This window comes from Silene latifolia, chromosome Y (assembly GCF_048544455.1).
Source record: "Silene latifolia isolate original U9 population chromosome Y, ASM4854445v1, whole genome shotgun sequence".
Taxonomy (NCBI): domain Eukaryota; kingdom Viridiplantae; phylum Streptophyta; class Magnoliopsida; order Caryophyllales; family Caryophyllaceae; genus Silene; species Silene latifolia.
In genome coordinates this window covers 313,415,041-313,436,100 of record NC_133538.1, presented here as the reverse complement: position 1 = coordinate 313,436,100, position 21,060 = coordinate 313,415,041, and the positions used below count along the sequence as shown (strand labels likewise).

At 39.5% G+C, this 21,060-nt stretch overlaps 2 protein-coding genes across 4 annotated transcripts; both read right to left on the bottom strand.

Moving 5' to 3' along the window:
- Positions 1–4,844: 4,844 nt before the first annotated feature.
- Positions 4,845–6,825, bottom strand: LOC141633628 (uncharacterized). Its single transcript, XM_074446063.1, has 2 exons — positions 6,650–6,825; positions 4,845–5,988 (listed from the first exon to the last, which is right to left on the bottom strand). The coding sequence occupies exons 1-2, from the start codon at positions 6,819–6,821 to the stop codon at positions 4,958–4,960; spliced, it is 1,203 nt and encodes a 400-aa protein (XP_074302164.1). The 5' UTR covers positions 6,822–6,825; the 3' UTR covers positions 4,845–4,957.
- Positions 6,826–14,226: 7,401 nt separating this feature from the next.
- On the bottom strand, positions 14,227–20,414 carry LOC141633625 (developmentally-regulated G-protein 2). Of its 3 annotated transcripts, none has more exons than XM_074446060.1 (12): positions 20,284–20,414; positions 19,007–19,113; positions 18,574–18,641; positions 18,374–18,450; positions 18,041–18,221; positions 17,783–17,839; positions 17,436–17,510; positions 16,900–17,019; positions 15,690–15,860; positions 15,300–15,413; positions 14,841–15,011; positions 14,227–14,583 (listed from the first exon to the last, which is right to left on the bottom strand). In XM_074446060.1, exons 2-12 carry the CDS (start codon positions 19,074–19,076, stop codon positions 14,488–14,490), a joined length of 1,200 nt encoding a protein of 399 aa, XP_074302161.1. In that variant the 5' UTR covers positions 19,077–19,113; positions 20,284–20,414; the 3' UTR covers positions 14,227–14,487. The 3 variants fall into 3 exon arrangements, with proteins under 3 accessions (XP_074302161.1, XP_074302163.1, XP_074302162.1); XM_074446062.1 differs by having other exon boundaries at positions 19,007–19,081; positions 20,284–20,375; XM_074446061.1 differs by having other exon boundaries at positions 20,189–20,285.
- Between the last annotated feature and the right edge of the window lie 646 nt (positions 20,415–21,060).

Here is a 21,060-nt window from a genome sequence, read left to right as displayed (position 1 = left end):
AATTTACCAAATTGAACAAAAAACACCATTATTATAATTGCTAAACCTGTAGAATACCTCATACTTATTTAAAAAATGAACCCAAACGAAAAACATATCAAAACCCTAATTAAGCGGTCGAAATCAGTAGATGAAAAAAACGGAGATGACTAGATGAAATAACGACCTTTGATTAAGCGCCGCCGATGTGATTATCAATCTTCTTTGATTCATCCCCGAATTTCTTTGTATAACTGCTCATCTGAACAATCAACTAATCAATCAAGCATGAGTCTCCAAAAATCAATCCTTAACATTTCAGTTTATTGAATTTGATATAATTGTGAAAAGAAATGGAGATGGAAATGATGATAATACCGGACATGAAGGAATCAACAAAGGAAGCGACTTAAATAAAAGAACGATATTTGTGCTAGGGAGATCGAACTAATGGTGATCAACTGATGTATGAACTGGTGAAGCGATTTCGAAGAGAGACAGGGAAAATGAGTGAAGAAGAGAACACCGTAGGATTAAATGTGATATGTGTGGCTTAGATGGGAGGAACAAAGGGAATGAGTGGCTCAGATGCAACAAAATCACTATTCCTTACTATTCATAAGAGTGTGTACTGTTCATAAGAGAACCAAAATGTGAAGTTCACACATTTTAGTAGTTAAGGATACTCTTGTATGTGCCATCACAATCAGGAATTTGAAAGATACAAATCTCACGGTAATACCTATGAACACAAGAAACTTTTTTGTTATACTTGTGAGTGAAATACAAAATTCACTTGGGTTCTATTTTCAAACAAATTAAATAGCATTTGGAAATTTTCACTAACCATGACCTTTGATGCAATGTTGAATGTCTCTTCATAAGAATAGATGTGACACAAATTGTCAATTACGACAGCCACCTTTGGTGACCCACCAATCCAGATGGTAAATGTCGGTATTTATTAACAGATTGGAGGCTCTGGAGCTGCTTTTGAAATCGCAAAGGTAAAGGTCCAATAACTTGACGACATCCTTCACTGAAAGTAATCAAGTGCCGGCAGAAATGTCACCGTTACTAATATCAACGACTTGGCTCTCCGGCATCAGGCAGTTCAATTTTAGTACAAGTCGCTATTTCAATCAGACCCCTGAGTTTAAAAGAAACGTTTTAGCTTCTCTTCTCATAAGCTTGAATGTACAACCAAGGTGTTCATTATTTTCACTACATGCACCATATTATAGCCAAACCTCTTCAATAACATCAACACTGATGCAGCAAAAGAAAAAATATACATAATTTTTGTATACAGTCTAACTTTTCAGTTTCATAAGAAAATCGCAGCTATGCGAGAGGAATTCATTCTCCAGTGTTCAGAAAACTACTCAAAAGAAAATTCCAAAGCAAAACAATAGAGTTAATGGTGAGTACCTAAATTTTACTTTTGTTAAAGGGTCTAAACTATCAAACTTCACCATTAAGGGACTAAACTTAACACCGTCAACTAAACTGATCAAACAAACCCATATCAATATATATCATACATACAAATGGCAGGGGTACTGACAGAACCCCAAAAATCAGACCTCACACCAAATCCGAAAGAGAGAAAAATAATAGAAAATCATGCTCTCTCCATTAAAGCACTAGATAACCCAAGAATACCTTCAATTAAGCCGTAATATTGATAGAACATCACTACAAAATTCATCCTTGATTACTGAACAAGATCAAGAACAAGATTCAAGTAAGTGGTTAATTTTTGTTCTAGCTTGGTGATTTATCTCTTTTTATGTTAGGGTTAATAAAATGCCTAATATAATTAATTTTGATTTCAAATAACTTACAGCTAGTTGTATAATTGGTTGCTGGCAGAATTTAACCACTTGCTTGAATCTTGTGACATAAAAAATATAAATCTTGTACTAACTTCAGATTGTTTTTTTCTACAATGATTTTTCGATTTCTATGTTAATGGTTGCGTCTAACTTACAAACTATGGGTTTGTTTTCCAGAATTTGAGTGGTAAAGATCTGTAGCATTTTTTGAGTGGCTGGAAGAAACCAAAAGAGAAAGCACATGGACATGGGTTTGTTTTTGTTGGATTGTGTTTTGGATGAACAATATAACTGGATTATCTCTTTGTGTGTTTCAAAAGCATTATGGGTTGTTGTAATTTGATTTAACGGTAAAGTTAGATAGTTTAGACCCTTAACCGGGGAAAAAAGAAGCAAAGTTTAGGTACTTATTTTACCACCCTTAATCAATACTCTTAAATCACGAGATTTATACTTATGTCATCAATATTGCAAGTTTTTTTTTCTTTCTTTTACAGAAAAAATATTTCTGTGTTTAGAAACTAAAGACAAATGTGTTTCTTTGTCAAATATGCAAAGCATGTCTTGGTCTTACCTAAAAATTTATGCATGATATAAAGATACCGAACTCTAGTCGACCACAACAAAAAAAAAAAAAAAAAAACTTTTTTTTTGTGAAGCGGTTTCGAGTCCCACGAGACACAACTCCCCAACAACTTTAGAAAAAAGAAAGCTAATTACCTTTGTTTAGTGGCTCAAGAGTGAGGTAAGTGTTATGGTTCCCTTCTCCGATGAAAAGCCTCTGAGGATCTACGCAACCCCTCCGCGAGTACAAACTTACGGCATTTCAACTCAGCCCATTGTAGAAGACAAAATAATGCAGCCTTGCGTAAAAGTTAGGAACAAAGCATCACTCTTAAGTCTTAACTCCTAACTGAACTCAACGACTCAAGAACGACATCAAAGGCCAGTAGGACTAGTACAGAATAATCAAATAATCAAATTAGTAAGTCGCCAAATTGGAAACCCAAATCAGAAACCCGGTTTTCTCCAAGTTACAAGCTGTCAAAATAAGATAATGGTGCTCCCCTTCCAACTCCGATACGATAAATTTTGCACCCAGTATAACCAAAAGGACAGAAAAGTAGTGATAAACTACTAGTTGGACGAACTAAAATGAAATACATAATTTACTAGCAGGGAAAGAGGATTACTTAATTACCTGTTGACTTTTGCGGAACAATGTGCCTTAGAGGTTGATCTTACGGTCTAATGTATTTAGACCTGCTCCCTCTTCTTTTACTTTCTTGATCTTCTATTTGATATACCTCAGCATTAACACTGATCATAGTAGACCGCTTCCTCCACTTTCTTCCCCACATATGTCAAAGCTAGCTGTACAAACCTTTTTATTTCATCCATATTACCTTCCACCAAGATTCGCAACTAGAGCGCCAGTAAACTTTGTCCGGTGGTCGAAGAGTAAGGTTAGAGTTGTGGCTCCCCTCTCCAATGAAAAGCCCCAAATGATTGAATTCCCGTAACCCGGGACACAGCCCTGTCAGAGGTTAGAAACACAGCCCTACTCTGACTCCCAACTGAACTCAAGAATGATTTGAAGACCAGTTGGACAAGTAGTAGTGTAGTACGTAATATAAAAAAGAAAAAAGAAAAAAAAAACGATCGAAATAGTTATAAGCCAAATCACAGCATACAGTCACTGACACGGCAGTGACAAGCACCTTCAGCTAGTAAAGAAGTAAAAACAATCTCGTCGAACTTCATTTAAATAAATAAAATAAAAGTATCTAACACAGGGGGACACAAGGTATCAGTCACACACTCATGCCTAGCCATATTTACAAGAAGACCAGCGCAAAACATCAGTGAAACGTATTAAGAGAGCAGAAGGAATTTTATCATAGGACCTAAAAAGGTATGCATGATGCAATGAAGCACACATTCACAGTACTTTGAAGAGTTACAGAAAGGACAGTTTTCAAATATCCAAAAACCGAATTACAAGCAGAAATGATCATCAAGTCATCATTTCGAAACTTCTGGAAAAACTGTGGGTTATCATGCGATAATTGTTAAGGAACAACAAAAGAGTGTAATTATCAGCTTCAAAGCCCTCTTAACCATTATATCACAGTAACATAATGCAGTTTGCAAATCCTCATTGACAATGAATCCTCGGATAATGGTATTGTCAGTGACACTATCGGGAGAGCATCCATTATGCCTCCTTTTGTTTAGGAGCTCTATAGCATCAGTCATAAGACCTTTTTTGTTTACAGAGGCCTTTGATCATGATATTGTATGTTTTAAGATCTGGCACCAAACCCTTGGACAGAAGATCAGAAACTAGGTTATTGGCATCTTTAACCACCACACACACGCCGGAAAATGCATATACCCTCTGAAACCACCATAACCCCATCGGAAAAGGCCTTACACGAAATCACCACCACCCCGCCGGAAAACGCCCCCATACAAACAAATCACTATCATACAACCGGAAAAAGCTCCCCGCCCACTGAGAAAATGCATTTACCCCTGAAACCACCATAACTTCGTCGGAAAAGGTCCCACACTTGCCGAAATCACCACCACCCCACCGAAAAACGCCCCCCATCCATACAAATCACTTCCATACAACCAAAAAAAATCCCCAACCCACCAAAAAAATCACTTCCATACAGTCGAAAAACTCTCTGGTTTATCATGCGATAAATGGTTACGTAACAAAGAAAGAGTGTTAGCATTAGCATCAAATCCCTCGTTAACCATTATATCACGGAAACATAATGCATTTCGCAAATCGCCGTTGAATATGAATCCTCGTATAATTGTATTATAGGTGACATCATCGGGAGGGCATCCCACTTGCTTCATTTGGTTAAGGAGCTCAATAGCTGTATTCATAAGACCTCTTTTGCAATACCCCTTAATCATTGTACTATAAGTTATATGATCGGGTACCATACCCCTTGATAGGAGAACAGAGACAAGGTTTTCAGCATCTTTAACCCGATTGACCTCATATAAACCGCGAATTAGGATAGTGAAGATGACAATATTAGGCGCAACTCCATTAGACTCCATCTCCTTGAGCAATGCCTTCGCTTCATCAAGCTGTGCATTTTTGCATAACCCGTCTAATAAGGAACCATAAGTGCAAACACCTGGCTTAATTCCATATATTTGCATCTCATTGAAGAGCTGACGTGCCACAATCCATCTATGAGTGTGGTATAAGTCACGACATCAGGAGAGCATCCAATTTGCTTCATTTTGTTTAGAAGCTTCATAGCTGTATTCATACGACCTTCTTTGCAATACCCCTTAATCATTGTCGTATAAGTTGTATGACCGGGTACCATACCCCTTGATAGGAGATCAGAGACAAGGATTTCAGCATCTTTAACCTGACCAACCTCACATAAACTGTCAATTAGGATAGTGTAGATGACAATATCAGGAGCAATTCCATTACACTCCATCTCCTTGAGCAATGCCTTTGTTTCATCAAGCTGTGCATTTTTACATAGCCCGTCTAATAAGGAACCATAAGTGCAAACATATGGCTTTATTTCATAGATTTGCATGTCATTGAAGAGCTGACGTGCCATTGGGATCCTACCAGATTTACACAACCCATCTATAAGAGTGCAATAAACCGCTGCATCAGGGGCAATCCCTCGCTCAAACATTTCTTGCAACACGTTGAAGGCCTTGTCAATGCTTTTAAGTTTAACATATCCATTGATCAGAGTACCGTAAGTCACAACGTTAGGTTGGCAGTGGGTTTGAATCATTAAATCAAATACCTCTCTTGCCTTGTCCATTTGGCCACACAAGCAGTAGCCATGCAATAAAGTATTATAAGTAAATACATTAGGAGCCACACCTTGTTTAGTCATTATCTGTATAAGGGCTTGTGCTTCATCAATCATATTGTTTTTACATTGCATGTGAATCAACATGTTATAAGTATAAACATCGGGTGCAATGTTGTTCTCAATCATCTCACGCAACATTTCCTTAGCCTCAGTAAAGAGTTTATCTTTGCCGAGACTATGGATAATAGTGTTGTACATGATGAGGCGAGGCTTACAACCCGAGGGGCTAGAATTCAGTTGGCGGAGCAAGTGGAGAGCGCCGGCATTGTCTCCAATCCCGCAAAGACCTTTCACAATGGTATCATAGGTAACTATATCTGGCTGAATGCCTAGCTTAACGACAACTACGTCAAACAACTCAACAGCTTGTGGAAATTGGTTATTGTGCACAAGGCCTTTGATTAAGGTGGTGAATAAAACTAAATTAGACTCAAAGGGATAACCAAGCTTAAGGGACTTGGCAAGGAGAGAATACCCAAAATCAACACGGCCTAAGTGGCAGTAACAATTAGCGAGGATGCTAATGGAATACAAATCGGGTCGGGTACCGGATAACTCGAGATGCGAATTGAGAGAAATGACGGTTGTGTGAGGATATATTCGTTTGATTTTGAGCATGGCGGCAAATAGCCTGCTAAAATGGATAATCGAAGGTCGCCGCACCAGAGACATCATTTGGTGAAATATATTAAGGGGAAAATAGAGATTAGTAAAACCTAATTGACATTGTTCTCTAACATAATCCAGAAAGATTCGAGAATCATCAATAGGAGTAGCCTTAAAATGAGCAGAATTGCAGAAATAACGGCAATTAAATTGCAAATGAGGTCGAAATCGAAACCCTAATTTAGAAAAAGGGGAAGACATTTTTTTCCAGAAAAGGGAGAAAGAGAAGAAGAAATAAATACTAGAAAACTAGAAGCTCACCAAATGATTCAAGAAAATTACCAGAATGCAATCGTTGAAGGAAATGGCGAGCGATTAGCAGATCTGGAACTGGATAGCGATGATAACGATGATGATAGTGAGTAATCGGGTATAGCGATGATAGTGAAAGTGTGAGCCTAAGACCATCACACTTTAGTATTAGGGAGGCTGATAAAGGTAAAGGTCGTGGCATTAAAGATTTGGCCCGTGGTTTTAGGGCCTCCCTATTAGAGGAGTATATACTTTTTTTTTTTGAGGGGAAAATGCCAGCTTTATTTATTCAAGAAAGATATCCGAGTTTGACTCGGAAGCAACGAGTTCAGCCAGAGATTCCGGCACCATACTTACCCATACTCTAGTAGTGTAAAGTAAGGGAAGTAAATGAGCTATACAATGGGCTACTCTATTTCCGTCTCTACGTACAAAACTAAATTCAATAACGTTAAAATGAGAAGCTAAATTCTGAATCGATCTTCCAATATTACCCAAGTAACTTGACGGCATGTTTCCGATTTCAAAGCATGTTCACCGAGTTTTGCAGTCCGATTCCGCGATGATTCTCACAATACCCATCTGTAAAGCCATTCTTAACCCATACTCCATTGCTTTTGCTTCAGCAATCTCCGCCTCCCATCTCTCTCGTGTTTGCTGAACTCCTGCTCTCTCAACATGGCCTTCGTGGTCTCGAATAACCACTCCCAAACCACAACCCATCGCACCCAAAACCGCAGCATCAACATTTAACTTAAAGAAACCCTCCCTATGTGGCTTCCATCTCTCCATACTCTCATCCGTCCTTCCCTGTTTCCTCCTCTCCTCTCCCTGTGCTCCATTCCACGCCTGCCAGTACCCCCAGGCCGCTTCAACCACACGTCCCGGATCCCACACTTCTCCTCCATGGAACACTTTATTTCGTTGGTTCCAAATTGCCCTGACGCAGGATGATTAACTTGCTTTGTTCCATCCCTGTTGTTGGTAATTATCATCTCAATTAGGTCCAGTAACAATAGTATTCGATCCCGTGTCTCATTCACTTCAACTCCAGCTTTTCCCCACACCGACCGAGCATATGGGCACCAAACAAGCGCATGTGACTCACTCTCCAACTGTCCCCGGCATCGAAAGCGAGGTTGGGTCCGCGTCATCAACCCTCCGGTGAATATTCATGGCACAAGGCAAAGCTCCTCGATCGCCCGCCATATGAAACTCTTCACTTTTGGTGGGACATGTAGCCTCCATAAATTGCCCCATAATTTCGATCCCTCACTCGCATCTCCCCTTCCTTCCATTTGTTCTTTCTCCCAGGATAAAGTGGTAACCCGTCTTGACTGTGTACTTACCCGACTTCTCATAATGCCATATCAGTTTGTCCTCCACATCTCCGTCACACAGAGGTATTTTAACGACGTCGTGCACCTCAAAGTCAAGGAGGTTTTGCTGCAATTTGTCTACATTCCACCTCCTCGGTCCTTCCATCATCCACTCCGCCACTTTGCTTCCCACTTCACCTCGAGCTGGTGAGATTAGTCTGAGAGGGTGTCCCCTATTCATCCAAGGATCCGTCCAGAATCTGACCTTATTTCCGTCACCAATTAACCATCTACTTCCCTCCTTAATCACCCACATAGCCTCCATCAAACTCCTCCAGATGAACGATGGGTGATGTCCCAACACAGCAGTGGTGATGTCGCCATTAGGATGATACCGTGCAGCTAATAGCCGAGCAACCAGTGAGTTGGGGTTGTCATGAAGCCTCCACACTTGTTTTGCAAGCATAGCAACATTAAAGGATTCGAAGTGCCTATACCCCAGCCCCCCGTCCCGCTTAGACTTACACATTTTGTCCCAGGCCACCCAATGTATTCGATGTTTCTCCTCTCCATGCCCCCACCAAAATCTCGCCAAGCTTCCTTCAATTTCCGAGCAGAGCTTCAATGGAAATTTAAAAAGACCCATTTGGTAGGTAGGGATCGATTGGGCCACCGCCTTAATGAGGACCTCTCTACCCGCAAATGAGAGCAATTTCTCTTTCCATCCTTTAAGCTTTTTCCATATTCGTTCTTTCAGTGGAGTAAACGCCCGAGTTCTATTCTTTCCTATAGTGGCAGGAATATCGAGGTATTTTGATGGTACTTGGACCACATTAGCATCCAACACTTCTTGCACTTCATTTCTCGCTTCTTCCGGGGTATTAGGGCTGTAAAAGATCTCAGATTTTTGCATATTAAGTCTTTGCCCTGACGCTTCTTGATAAACATCAATAATCGATCTGATGGTTTCTGCATTCTTCTTATTTGCACGGCTTAAGACAAGAGTATCCTCTGCAAAGAAGAGATGGGTCAACACCGGCGCCTGTCTGCAAATTCGAATTCCATCAAGGCTTCTCCTCTCTACCTCCTTTGAAATTAACCGAGAAAAAACATTCGCACATAGGATAAATAAGTAAGGCGATAGCGGGTCGCCTTGTCTCAGTCCCCGTCGAGGATAAAAAGCTGCCGTTGGTGAGCCGTTTATAAGCACAGCCGATCTTACTGTCCTAACGCATCTCATTACCATGTCAATCCACTTGGCCGCGAATCCCATTCTAACCATAATCCGTTCTAAGAATGGCCACTCAACTCGGTCGTAGGCTTTGCTCATATCAAGTTTGAATGCCATATATCCCTGCTTCCCTTGATGGTATGATTTTATATAATGGAAAGCTTCAAATGCTATAATAGCATTATCCGTTATTAGTCTTCCCGGGACAAAAGCGCTTTGTTCGCTGTCCACCAAAACATCCAGATAAGGTTTTAGCCTGTTGACGATTACCTTGGCAGCCAACTTATATAGCACATTGCAAAGCGATATGGGTCGGAAATCCTTCATATGACAAACCTGCTTCACTTTTGGGATTAAAACAATAAAAGTATTGTTTATGCTAGCTATATCCTCCTCTCCTTCAAGACATTTGATTACCAGATCAGCTACTTCACCACCAATAATGTGCCAATATGTTTGGAAAAAATTAGCATTGAACCCATCCGGACCTGGGGCCTTAGATGGCTTCATCTGACTAAGAGCCTGAAAAACTTCATCCCTCCTGAACGGTCTTGTGAAGTCTGCGTTCATCTCGCCTGTCACATTCGGTGTGAGACATTGTACCACTTCGTCCATTCTCGTTGGGTTCGATGATGAGAAAAGATCACTAAAATATTCCGTCGCCAAATTCCCGAGCCCTTCCTCATCAGTGACCCAATTATCCTCTTCGTTTTTCAATCGGTCGATTCTATTCCGTCTCTTTCTATTCGAAGCCCGTAGATGAAAAAACGCAGTATTCCTATCCCCCTCTTCGAGGTAATTAACCCGGGAGCGCTGCCTCCAGTATCCTTCCTCAGCCATTAGAAGATCATCCAATTTCAAGCACACCGTTTTCCTTTCCTCCACCACATCAATTGAGGGTGCACAATTGTCTAGAAAAATTAATCGCTTCCGTGTCTCCTCAATCTGCTTCCGTAGGTTTCCAAATCTGTTTTTGCTCCACTCCATAAGCTTCAATTTGCATTGGTTCAGTTTGGCAAGGGCCTCCATCCTACCCCCACCATACGGTTCCCCCATCCACGCTTCCTGAATCACCCCTGCACATTCTTCATCTTTCGACCACATGTCCTCAAAACGAAACTTTTTGGCCTTTGTGTTTCTTGGTGGTTTATATAGGGCAAGTTTGATAGGGGTATGATCAGACTTATCAAAATCCAAGTGTTGTAGCATGATAGTAGGGCAGGTTTCAACAAAGGATGTCGAGGCAAGGGCACGGTCAAGTCTTTCATAAACCGCCTCTGGATCTCCTCTTTTGTTCCACCACGTATAAGGCTTTCCCACATAGCCTATGTCCATCAGTCCGCATTCGTCCATTGCCTCCCTAAAACTGTCCATATCCGCTTGCTCCCTAATAGCACCTCCCAATTTCTCATGTTCGAACAAAATTTCGTTAAAATCACCTATCACCATCCAAGGAAGTTCCGACATCACTTTAAGCTCTCTCAACAGTTGCCATGAACGCCATTTATCTTCATGTCTTGACCACCCATAGAACCCGGTCAATCTCCACTCATCAACTCCAAACAGACCGCTTATAGACACATCGATATGGTGAGCTGTGGTTGAGATAACATTCACCTCAATCCCCTCCTTCCATAGAATAGCTACCCCGGCCGAACGGCCTATTGAATCAGCAGCCACACCATGAAAACCCCCTATTCTCGTAATAACACTTTGCATCTCAATAGCACTCAGTTTTGTTTCCATCAGAACAACAACATCCACATCCTCCCTCCGTAGCAACCCCCTCAACCTAACAACTGCCGGGTCGTTGCCTAGCCCCCGACAGTTGTAACATAAGAGACTCATTGGGCCCGGCGGGGTTGAGCACCCTCAACCTCCGCCTCAGGTGGCAATACACCCATAGATAGTTTGATTTTTTTCTGAGCCTCACCAGTCTCCATGTCATTTTGTCTTCTCTTTTTGTCCTTCCCTTGAATCCCTATCTCCTGTATTGTCCCTTCTTTTGACACCCTCTCCAGCTTCTTCCACTTAGCTGGTTCCTTTTCTCCTCCTCGCCCCACACTATCCACCACCATCTCAGCCTCTCTTTCCCTTGTTAACACTTCCTTCGACATCCCATGCTTAATCCCTCCAATTCCATGAACCCCTTGTGCTGCTCCTCCTGATTCTATACGTCCCACACCTTCCTCCCTCCCAATACCCCTTCGTGCGGTAATGTCCTCACCCCTTCCCTCCCCTCTGCTCATCTGGCCATCCACCATCCCACCCTGCTGCCTTGCCTCCTCGCCCTTTTTCCCCCTAAACTTGATTGATATTGCTTGTAGTTTATCAATCATCCCCGCTACCGCTTCCTCTTCTTTACGCCTATGCTCTTCATCAAACTCCCTACTTAACGATCTCGACCCTTTCAGGTGTCCTTCAGTCACAGTTTTGATGACCTTCCACGGCGATGCTCGGAGTGTCTCATCATATTTTAGCTCCCCCTCCTCGTACGGACCCTCTTCGCAATCCTTCTCCCCATGCCCTAGGATCCCGCACCCATAGCAAAATGTTGGTAGTCGTTCATACTTAACCCCAAATTCCACCAGATTTCCCGAAGGCATTCGAATGCCCACTGTTGCTTTCAAAGCCTTCCTCACATCATGCACAATACGTATCCTAACTGCCCTCTCCATTTCCGGGAACGGTGATTCATCAACACTTATAAATCTACCTAACTGTGACCCTAGCCGACGCATATTTGCTTCATTCGATCTGCCTTGTATTGGTAAATCATACACCCTCGCCCATATTGGTACATGAAAAAGCGGCGTGTCAGAAAGTTTACCCTCCACACAAGGGTCATTGAAACACCATACAAACTTATCGAAGTGCCAAGGCTGTCCTTCGATAACTTTCAACTTATCCTTTTCATGCTTGAATTTGAAAACGAAAATTTTATTCTTAACATCAACCAAATTACCTATCACGCTGTCCTTCGTGTTCCAAAGTTTTGCCATGGATTCAATGGCGGCTTTGGCATTTATGGCCTTCGATGTCCAGATTTTGCCTACTAGTAGCCATCCTGCTTTGTCCGCTTCTTTCGTATTTCCTTCGGCCTCCCAGACGAAGGGATCATCATCCTCTCCTGGCCATCTCTCCTTCTCCTGCCTGTGGCTGCTTTGTTCACCCATAACCGTGGAAAAACGCAGTAAAAACAAAGAAGCCCTAAAGTAGTTTTGAATGAGATGATAAAGATTAAGAGAACCCCCCTTCCACGATCAGATCGTGGAGGTCGCCTTCAAAATCGAAATACGGGTCGGGTTAAAATCGAAATACGGGGCAAAAATAATTTCTAACACCTTTTTTTAACGATTTTTTGATCAATTTTTTTTCATAAGGTAAAACATATTTAAAATCAATATTTAATCATATTCAATGTTTACATTAACTATATTGAGTCATTGACATAATTATTAAAACAAAACTTGTTTAATAATTATTTTATTATTAAATATTACTCATTCCGCATAAAAGTGTTTGCCCCATTTCTCTAATATATATGAGGAGTATTTTACTGAAATGGAGCAAACATATGTGTTAGGAGGGAGTATAAAAGTTATATAAAATTGACTTTTTAATCATGTTTGTATTTTAAAGTAATAAAAAATTAATTTTTTTAACTATTTTTTCAAATATAATATATAAATATTAATATTTTAATAAAATTCTTGATTTACCTTTGACCCAACGGGTAGACCCGTTCGGGTTGAGGTCTCGACCCTAAAATAACGGGTTATTTTGGGTTCGGGTCAAATGGGTCGTTAGGTCGAAATTTTCCGATTTTGGCCCTGAAAAAATAGGCGGATCGGGTCAGGTTTACGGGCCAGGTCAGAATTTGACAGCTCTAGTTGGTACTAGGCTTAGGTTAGATTATTAGATAGGGTATATGATAGAGTTTTCTGAAATCCGATTTGATTAGAAATCTCGTATTTAGGTGAATCATGATCCACCTCGAAATTAAAATATTATTCTGTAATTAAAAATGATCATATTTAACCGATTTGATAAGACATATGTGAGTAGTGTTTCTAGGATCCCCGTAAAGGAGGTTCAAGTTTACATAGAAATTTTTGTACCCAAAAAAAGGTTAAAAACCATCATCTATCTATTACAATATAATTAAAAGGCTACCTAAAACATCTTATAAATGTGACGTGACAAATTTAGTATGACATGGACATCCAAATAAATGTAACGTGACAAATTTAATGTGACATGACAATATTATTATCCACATATTTTCAATTTATTGTTAGATTTAATTTACTCATCTATAAATATAATAAAAAGGCAAGACAATTAACCACATTGCATCATTCCTTTTTTTATGAGAGTTTTAAAATGTGTTTTTTTAATTATTAAAGCAAATTGAATATGAGAATAAATTTTATATTTTAGGTTTCTTTTAAAAAAAGTTATATAAGACAAATAAAAAATAAGTCACATTATTCTAATTTTTTTACTTCATTTGTAAATCTTATATACCCCCTCAATTCAATACATTGGAATATTGGATACATAAAGAGATCATAAAAAGAAAGCAACTTATTTGTCCATATATAGTAAATCCTATTGCAAGATAATAGCGTATCCGAAAGGAACTCACCTAAACCACGTTATCCTAAAAAAATGTAATGCGATGAAAAAAAAAAAAAAAAGGCGACGAAAAAAACATGTTAGAAGTTTTTTTTTTGGTGTGAAAAACACATGCTATAAGCCTATAAGTAAAAACAAAGAAAAGCGCAACAAAAAGAATGGTCAAATGAAAAAACTCATTGCGGTGAGATAATATGGCACCAGAAACATCTCGGCCATCTCTGATGATTTTTACACTCATTATCGACTGAATCTTATGTTCACGGATTCTTATACCGATGCTTTTCAGGGATACGACATGTATCGAGTGAATCTTGAGCCATGTCTACATGATACACCTAAACATCAGAGTGAATTTGTATGCGGCACTTCTGTATTCAACAGTATTTGCTATGTCAAAAGGGCAAAATGCGTTAAAGTTCATACAAAATCTTCAAAAGGACGGTTTCCCAATAATTTAGTTTGAGTTAACACTCATACAACGGTGTCGTTCCGTAGTCATTACAGCTGACATTGAGTGCGTAAAATTACAACAAATGACTAGTGGAGCTGGTAATCTGAGAACAAAAATGAGTAATGAGCCGCTCCAATGAGTGAATACCTCCTGAAAGATTTTCGATTCAACGTTGGCAACCTCAGGTTTTCCTCGAGAATAAATGAGGAATAACGAACTCATCTTAATTTTTGAGAGGGGCCTTCTTTTGTCTGTCAGAAATTCTTGCCGGGGCATCTGAGTGCGACTTGAATCGCCCTCTCCCCCCTTCATCTATCTCCTGGGAAACATAAATTACGATTTAATTACACAACTACAGAGTAATCAATAAGCAATGCTGGGTTCCATAGGTGAGTTTTTTTACTTGCAACAGAAAAAATGCTACTGCAGAAAATGACACTTCATTTTAGGGCAGAAATATCCAGAAATATAAATTTTAGAAAGGCAGTGTGCAACAAATTTGCATCCTGGATTTGCAGCCAAATCGCATTTAATATATGCTAAAACTTTTGACTGAAATGAAGAAAGCACACTAACCTTCTTTTTAACAATTTGGACAACATCCTCATCCCCAAGGGGATGAGAGAGTCCACAGTGCTGAGGATAATGTCTCGCACTAATGCCCCAAACCAGTGCATACTTCAGATCTTTCACCAGCGTTCTGTGTATATGGTTACAGAAGTCCTCGACCGTGCAGCCACCCCGATCCTAGAGGCGAATAAGAAAGAAGTATCAAATAAATTAGAAAAATGTCGGCTGTGTGACCAACAGTAATGTTACAAGATAGATCAACAGCCCACACATGGAAAATGGCAGCATAAGCTATAAAGTGTGAACCCTAAACTCCGAATGTGAGATTGAGTGAGTCTTGTATGAGATAGTCTCACGTGAGAGCGTGAAACAACTCAGACCCTAATGTACTCATTTAGTTATAGGATTAAGGGGTTAGGTTGGTCAGATCTAAGACCGCCTCAGAAGATTTGTGATAAGACATACCATTGAAAGAACCACAGGTTCAGAGAAATCTGGTTGCTGGCCTTGAGGCTTTGTATAAACTCTAACTAGTCCCATCTCCTCCCACATCTTTGCCAGTAGTCTATCCAAATTCAGCTGTTCACAAAAAAAAAAGGAATTGAACGTCAGTGTCAATCAAAACATAATGTTGTCACAAAGTGCACAAGTCTATGCACGACCAAATAACCGAACTCGTATTTTACCCAAACCCGAAATAACCGAACCCGTAACCCGCCCGTTTGACCCGTTTGACAGGTCTATGCACAACCAAATAACCAATCAACTGTAACAATATATGGACTCTAGGCCTCTAGGGCAAATTCAAATTACTATGTTTGATACTTGAATTGAAGAAGCTTTTCAGAATGGTACCCTCATATTGGCACTAATGACGATAGAATTTGGCTGTCTGGCTAGCCTGTCAACATCATCGATACCAACAACATCTATCTTGTTGTATACATATACACATTTTATATATTTACGGTTCCCTTCAATCACATCAATGAGATCATCAACTGATGCATCCTCACGGAACAACACCTGGAGCAAGAAGCAAGAAACAAACATTAACTGAATAGGTAAGAAAATTTTGATGTTCTATAAGGCTAGAAAATTCGATATCAACACACGCACAAATCACTGCGCACATCTGAGGGCTCTAGAAATAACATGATTAAGGTAAGAAAATTTCGATGTTCTATAAGGTTGAAAAGTAATGAATGTGCTTACGCTCCTTGACTAATTCTTGAACATCAATATAAGAATCACTGTTGGCACGTTGCTTATATTCCATGTTAAAAGGCAGTAGTAGCAAGTTATAACAGCCTCTTACCAGTTGCATAGGTGGCTTGCCTCTACGAGAATCCACGCCGACGAGTTCTCCCCCCACCCTCCCATAGAGCATGACGCCCTTTGGCCCTTCTAAAGGTAAGGGTTTGCTTGGGATGCCGGTTAATGTTATGAGGGAATAAAGCTTATAACAAACAGAAAGAGGAACAAGTGGTGGTAGTGGATGGTGAAAAGTGGGGGTGATGGGTGGTCTATCTATGTTGGGGTAATGCATTACCCCATTAGCACGGAGGGAGATGGGTTAGTATGACCACTCTTTATGGGGTAACTATTTTCCTCCCTTCATCAATTTCACCCTCTGCCACCACTATTCTCCATTTTCTTGTTTAGAGGGTCTATAACTCACATAACAATTACCTTCATCCCGAGCAGTCCCTAAGGAAACACGATCTATTTAGAAACCTGGCTTTTGTAGAAGAGCCGAATTCGATAGAAGTTCTTGAAACGCCAATAGTCCTAGCTGACCTTAGGGTATTGTTAAGGAACAAATGCACCAATGATAAGTTTCTTATTAGAGCAATAGCTTCACGTCTCCGACGGAACCTATACAAGGGTCCTTACAAGAAATATACCGCAGAAAGAGATATATATATACCATGAAGGAAGGCTAGTGAGAAGATATTTCCTTTCACTAAATTTTACATCAGAAAAGAAACAAAGCTTAATCATAAATCTATAGCAAAGGAGTTGGTTTTTATTCAAGAGGTCACGGTAGAGTTTAAGATAATACCTCTGCATTATGGATCTTATATTCGTGGAGAATCTGGTAGCAAAGCTTCTCATCAACATGGGTCAAAGGCATTGTGCTGTTAAATGAAATACCCCCAGTCTTTTTCTTTTTGAAGTAAATCTGACAATGAACCACAAGTTAGCACGACGAGCAAGAATTTAGTTGAACACATACTTCCTCGTATCAAGTTGAGGTCAATTAAAAAAAAACAATAACATATTTTCATTGGAACGAGTGATGAATACATCTCGGTCTCATATGTAAACAGCACGAAGCACCAACAGCTACATGTGCGAGAACCAATTGACTGAAGCAAGAACTAATATATCAGCATGCACTAGAAAAGAACCCAGTGCTGTGTAGCCCAAAGAAAATGATGAAATATTCTTCTTTATGACTCACTCTTACAAAAAACCTAGATGAATCATACAGAAAATGCCAGGGAAAATCTTTATGTATTGGCAGTAGTATCCAAACATGGCTGAGTAAATTGACTTGGAATTCACTTAGCAAAATATGAAAAAAGAGAGTATTACGTTAGGGGGCTTCTTGTTGAGACGCAGTCCCACAGCTTCCAGTTCCCTTGTCAATATCTGTCGATGTCCCTCACTCTAAAGCAAACACGACAGAATAGATAAATAAACAATTGTATCAAAAACCATCAACTGACGACTAGTGAACAAAATACCAAAAATACAAAAGCCTCATTTTATGGGGGCGGAAGAATCTCATACATTGACATAGTGAGTGGTAAAGGCACTGCCTAAAATCACTCTATCAGGTACAAGGCGCACTAAAGGAGCTCACTTTTATGTTTCTGAAAAATTCGCTCAAATTGATAGACCAAATACTTAAACAAGCATCCACAGTATCAGTAACTTACTTTTGAAGCATCAAGAACCATAAGTACAAGATCAGATGATTTGGCCACAGCAATAACCTAAAATAAGAAAAATTGTCAAATATCTAAAAGTTACCAAAAGGGGTAATATTGACAAGAACCAGCCATGCAGTTTTTAGTAAAACAATATCATGTATCTCATAGTGATTTCGGTGATCGTTGAGTTCCCGGTTAATGGGATCAAGTTACCATCTATACACTAAAAGATACATGTAGTAGCACTAGAGCTGTTTCATTCACCTGCCTTCCACGTCCCTTCCCTTCAGAAGCACCCTCAATAATTCCAGGCAAATCAAGCAGCTGAATTTTGGTGTCGTTGTAGTGAATAATCCCAGGAATGCATGTAAGTGTTGTAAATTCATAAGAGGCGGCTTCAGAATGGGTTCCAGTCAACGTGGTTAGGAGTGTAGATTTTCCCACACTGCAGAAAGAAAGAGAATGTCAGGAACATGTGTAATAGTTTCCTTCATCTAAGTCTTCACCACATGTGAATACAACAAAAGAATCTAGGAATCACTAATCACAATTTTAAGTGACATCATTTTAATCGAATATATTCTTCCAGATAGATACCTCGGAAAACCAATAAGTGCGACACGCCCATGTCCAAACTTTGTAACTTCAAAACCATCTCCTCCTCCACTGGATCCCTAATCGAAAGTTCAACGAGCAATTAGAAACAAGGATGAAAAAATCCCCGGATCAAAGGACGTGAGGCATTGAAAAGGGAGAGTATGTTGTTATAGAGAAAGACAACATTGATAAGAACATACTTTAGGAGGCTCTAACAGTTGGGTTCTCAGCTTTGCTATCTTTGCTTTGAGTTGACCCAAATGATATTCTGCAAGGAATATTATAAGAACCTTAAGCATAAGGAAGTAAAAAGAACAAATAAAATATGTGTATCACAGACAGACATAACCCAACTAAATAAACCTTATAGTGACTATTACAGCCTGAACTCTAAGAACAGTATTTAAAAAAAAAAAAAAAAAACTGAAGAGCGCTTTATAAGGCAGAGAAGAAGAAAAGGTACTAGCAATACTAGACTAAGGCAAGATGACAAAGGATGTCAAACATATTGTATTTCTGTTTTACTTCCATGTATTATAACAAGAAGTTGCAACTCAGTCCAAAATAAAGACAACCCAATAAAAAAGAGCGAGCAGCATCAATCCTGCAAGATCCCCATCATGAAATACACACCTGTGGCTTTATTTTTCTGTGTCCGAGCCATTTCGGCTTCAATTTCCTTGATCCTTTCTATGATCCCCATTGTTCCTGGATTTCAAATAGATCAACGGCTTCTAATGCTGAAAATTAGTGAATTATTAGAGTTATATGCTGAGGAAAGTATATTATTAACAAACACTGAACAGAATGTCGCTTCCATTTGCTCTTGTTGCTACTACAAAGAGTCACCGAGACACAATAGAAGTTTATATTTCTAACCAAACACACCTACATCAAGACTTTGCTTGATAGAAAATTATGAGGGATGGAGGAGAGGGCGATGGAGGGTGGGCAGGGGGGGGAGAGCATGGATGTTTTACTTACAAATCTGTCCTTCGTTGATTCAGCTTGGAGAAAGAAATATGGATCCCCCATTTCCCTCAACCCAACTAGCTAAACAAAGAGAAAATTGCCCCCTGTGTCCCCCACCAAATCCCTCCATCTAAAAGGGTAACCGGTTAAGAAGCCTTAATACTGCTCACCAAAGAGTCAAAGACACAATACAAGCTTCAAACATGCCCGCGATACACAGAAGTTTGCTCTCCACAAACTTGTAACTGCCCGCTCAAAAGACCAGTTTATGCACCACAAGAGCATAATCCCTTGGGTCTTGTTACCAGCTTCAAATTCCACACAATATAGACAGAATCAAATACATACTCTCATATTATACTTACATAGAACATCAACAGGAAAAAAACGAAAGCTAGGGTCTTTCCCACAAGCGAAAGATAAAACCAGGTGATTGTGCAGGCGAATCAACATTGATATCGGTCTAAATAGTAGGATTATACATTATCAATCTCAAACCAACCGAATATCTCATCCACTCGATCTAAAGGAATCGGATTTCTAATTAAACTCAAGAACATCAATCAGCATTCAGACTTTCAGAGCAATTACACAGAAATACACTCAAGTTACGATTTTTCTCTTCGAAAAAAGGCGCAACAATCAACAATCATTCCAACGACAAATCACCTTAAACTAATCCTACATCTTTACTGCTCCACTATGTCAGTACGATTGAAAATAAAGCAATTATTACAATCAACAGTAATTTCAAAAAAAAATCAGCTTATCAAACATTGAAACTCATTAAACATACAATCAAGAGCACTAGTTGATCAAAAAAGACATGAATTAGGGATTTACGAGGCTTGATGTTGCAGGAATTTAAGAGAGTGTTTAATCGAAATCGAACCGAAACCGAAACGAAAAAGAAAAGAGAGGATTAAAGAGATTAAAACCTGAAGATTAGAGTAATCCAATCCAAGTGCAATGAAGATGACTGGGGAAGTATGGATGAGGGTTTGGGAATTTGCGGAAATTAGGTTTTACACCAATTCTATGTTGTTTTTTTTTTTTTTTTAATACCCATAAAGAATCTAGTTTTAACTAAAAAAATAAAAATATTTTCCTAGAAGATGAGAAATTTTTTTTTTTTGAAAGTCGGATATACTTATAAAGACTCAATTTTAAGTATAATAAATTCTTGTTTATGATAGAAGTATCGTACTTAAGCCTGATGTAATACTACGGTTTTCTGTGTCTTTGGGTACTCTATCGAGTGGGGTTTACTCTGTCGAGTAAGTAAGTTGTTTTACAAAACAATGTTTTGTCTGATGTGTACTCGATCGAGTAAGTGTGACACTCGATCGAGTAAGGGTCACTCGATCGAGTAAGTGACTTACTCGATCGAGTAAGTGCGTATTACGGGTTGTTTTAGCCGAATTTTGCTAATAACGCAAGATTAATATAAAAGGCTTCCGTCATTATTCTTAATCATTTTTACTTCTTAAAACCTTTCAAGAGAAGACAAAAGAGTTACGTAGTTCGCATTCGTCACGTTATTAACAAACCCCAAAGGCTAAGGTGGTTGGATCGTCGTGTTCTTTACGCCGTTGTAATCGTTGTGTCAAGGGTAAGCTTGTTGTAGAATTTTAATAGTATTTCGTTGAGTTTGGTTAAAACCCTAATTGGGTAGATTTGGGGGGGTTTGGGTGTATTGGGTGGATTGGGTGATA

Bases quoted from the DNA above. Each gene is read 5' to 3' on its own strand.
- LOC141633628 (XM_074446063.1), bottom strand. From the start codon at position 6,821: ATGCCACGACCTTTACCTTTATCAGCCTCCCTAATACTAAAGTGTGAT. The intron at 5,989-6,649 runs GTAATTTTCTTG...CCATTGTGAAAG, and splicing joins CCTTCAACGATTGCATTCTG to GTCTTTGCGGGATTGGAGAC.
- LOC141633625 (XM_074446060.1), bottom strand. From the start codon at position 19,076: ATGGGGATCATAGAAAGGATCAAGGAAATTGAAGCCGAAATGGCTCGG. The intron at 15,414-15,689 runs GTACCATTCTGA...TTTTGTGAACAG, and splicing joins TCATTAGTGCCAATATGAGG to CTGAATTTGGATAGACTACT. The intron at 15,012-15,299 runs GTATGTCTTATC...ATTCGCCTCTAG, and splicing joins AACCTGTGGTTCTTTCAATG to GATCGGGGTGGCTGCACGGT.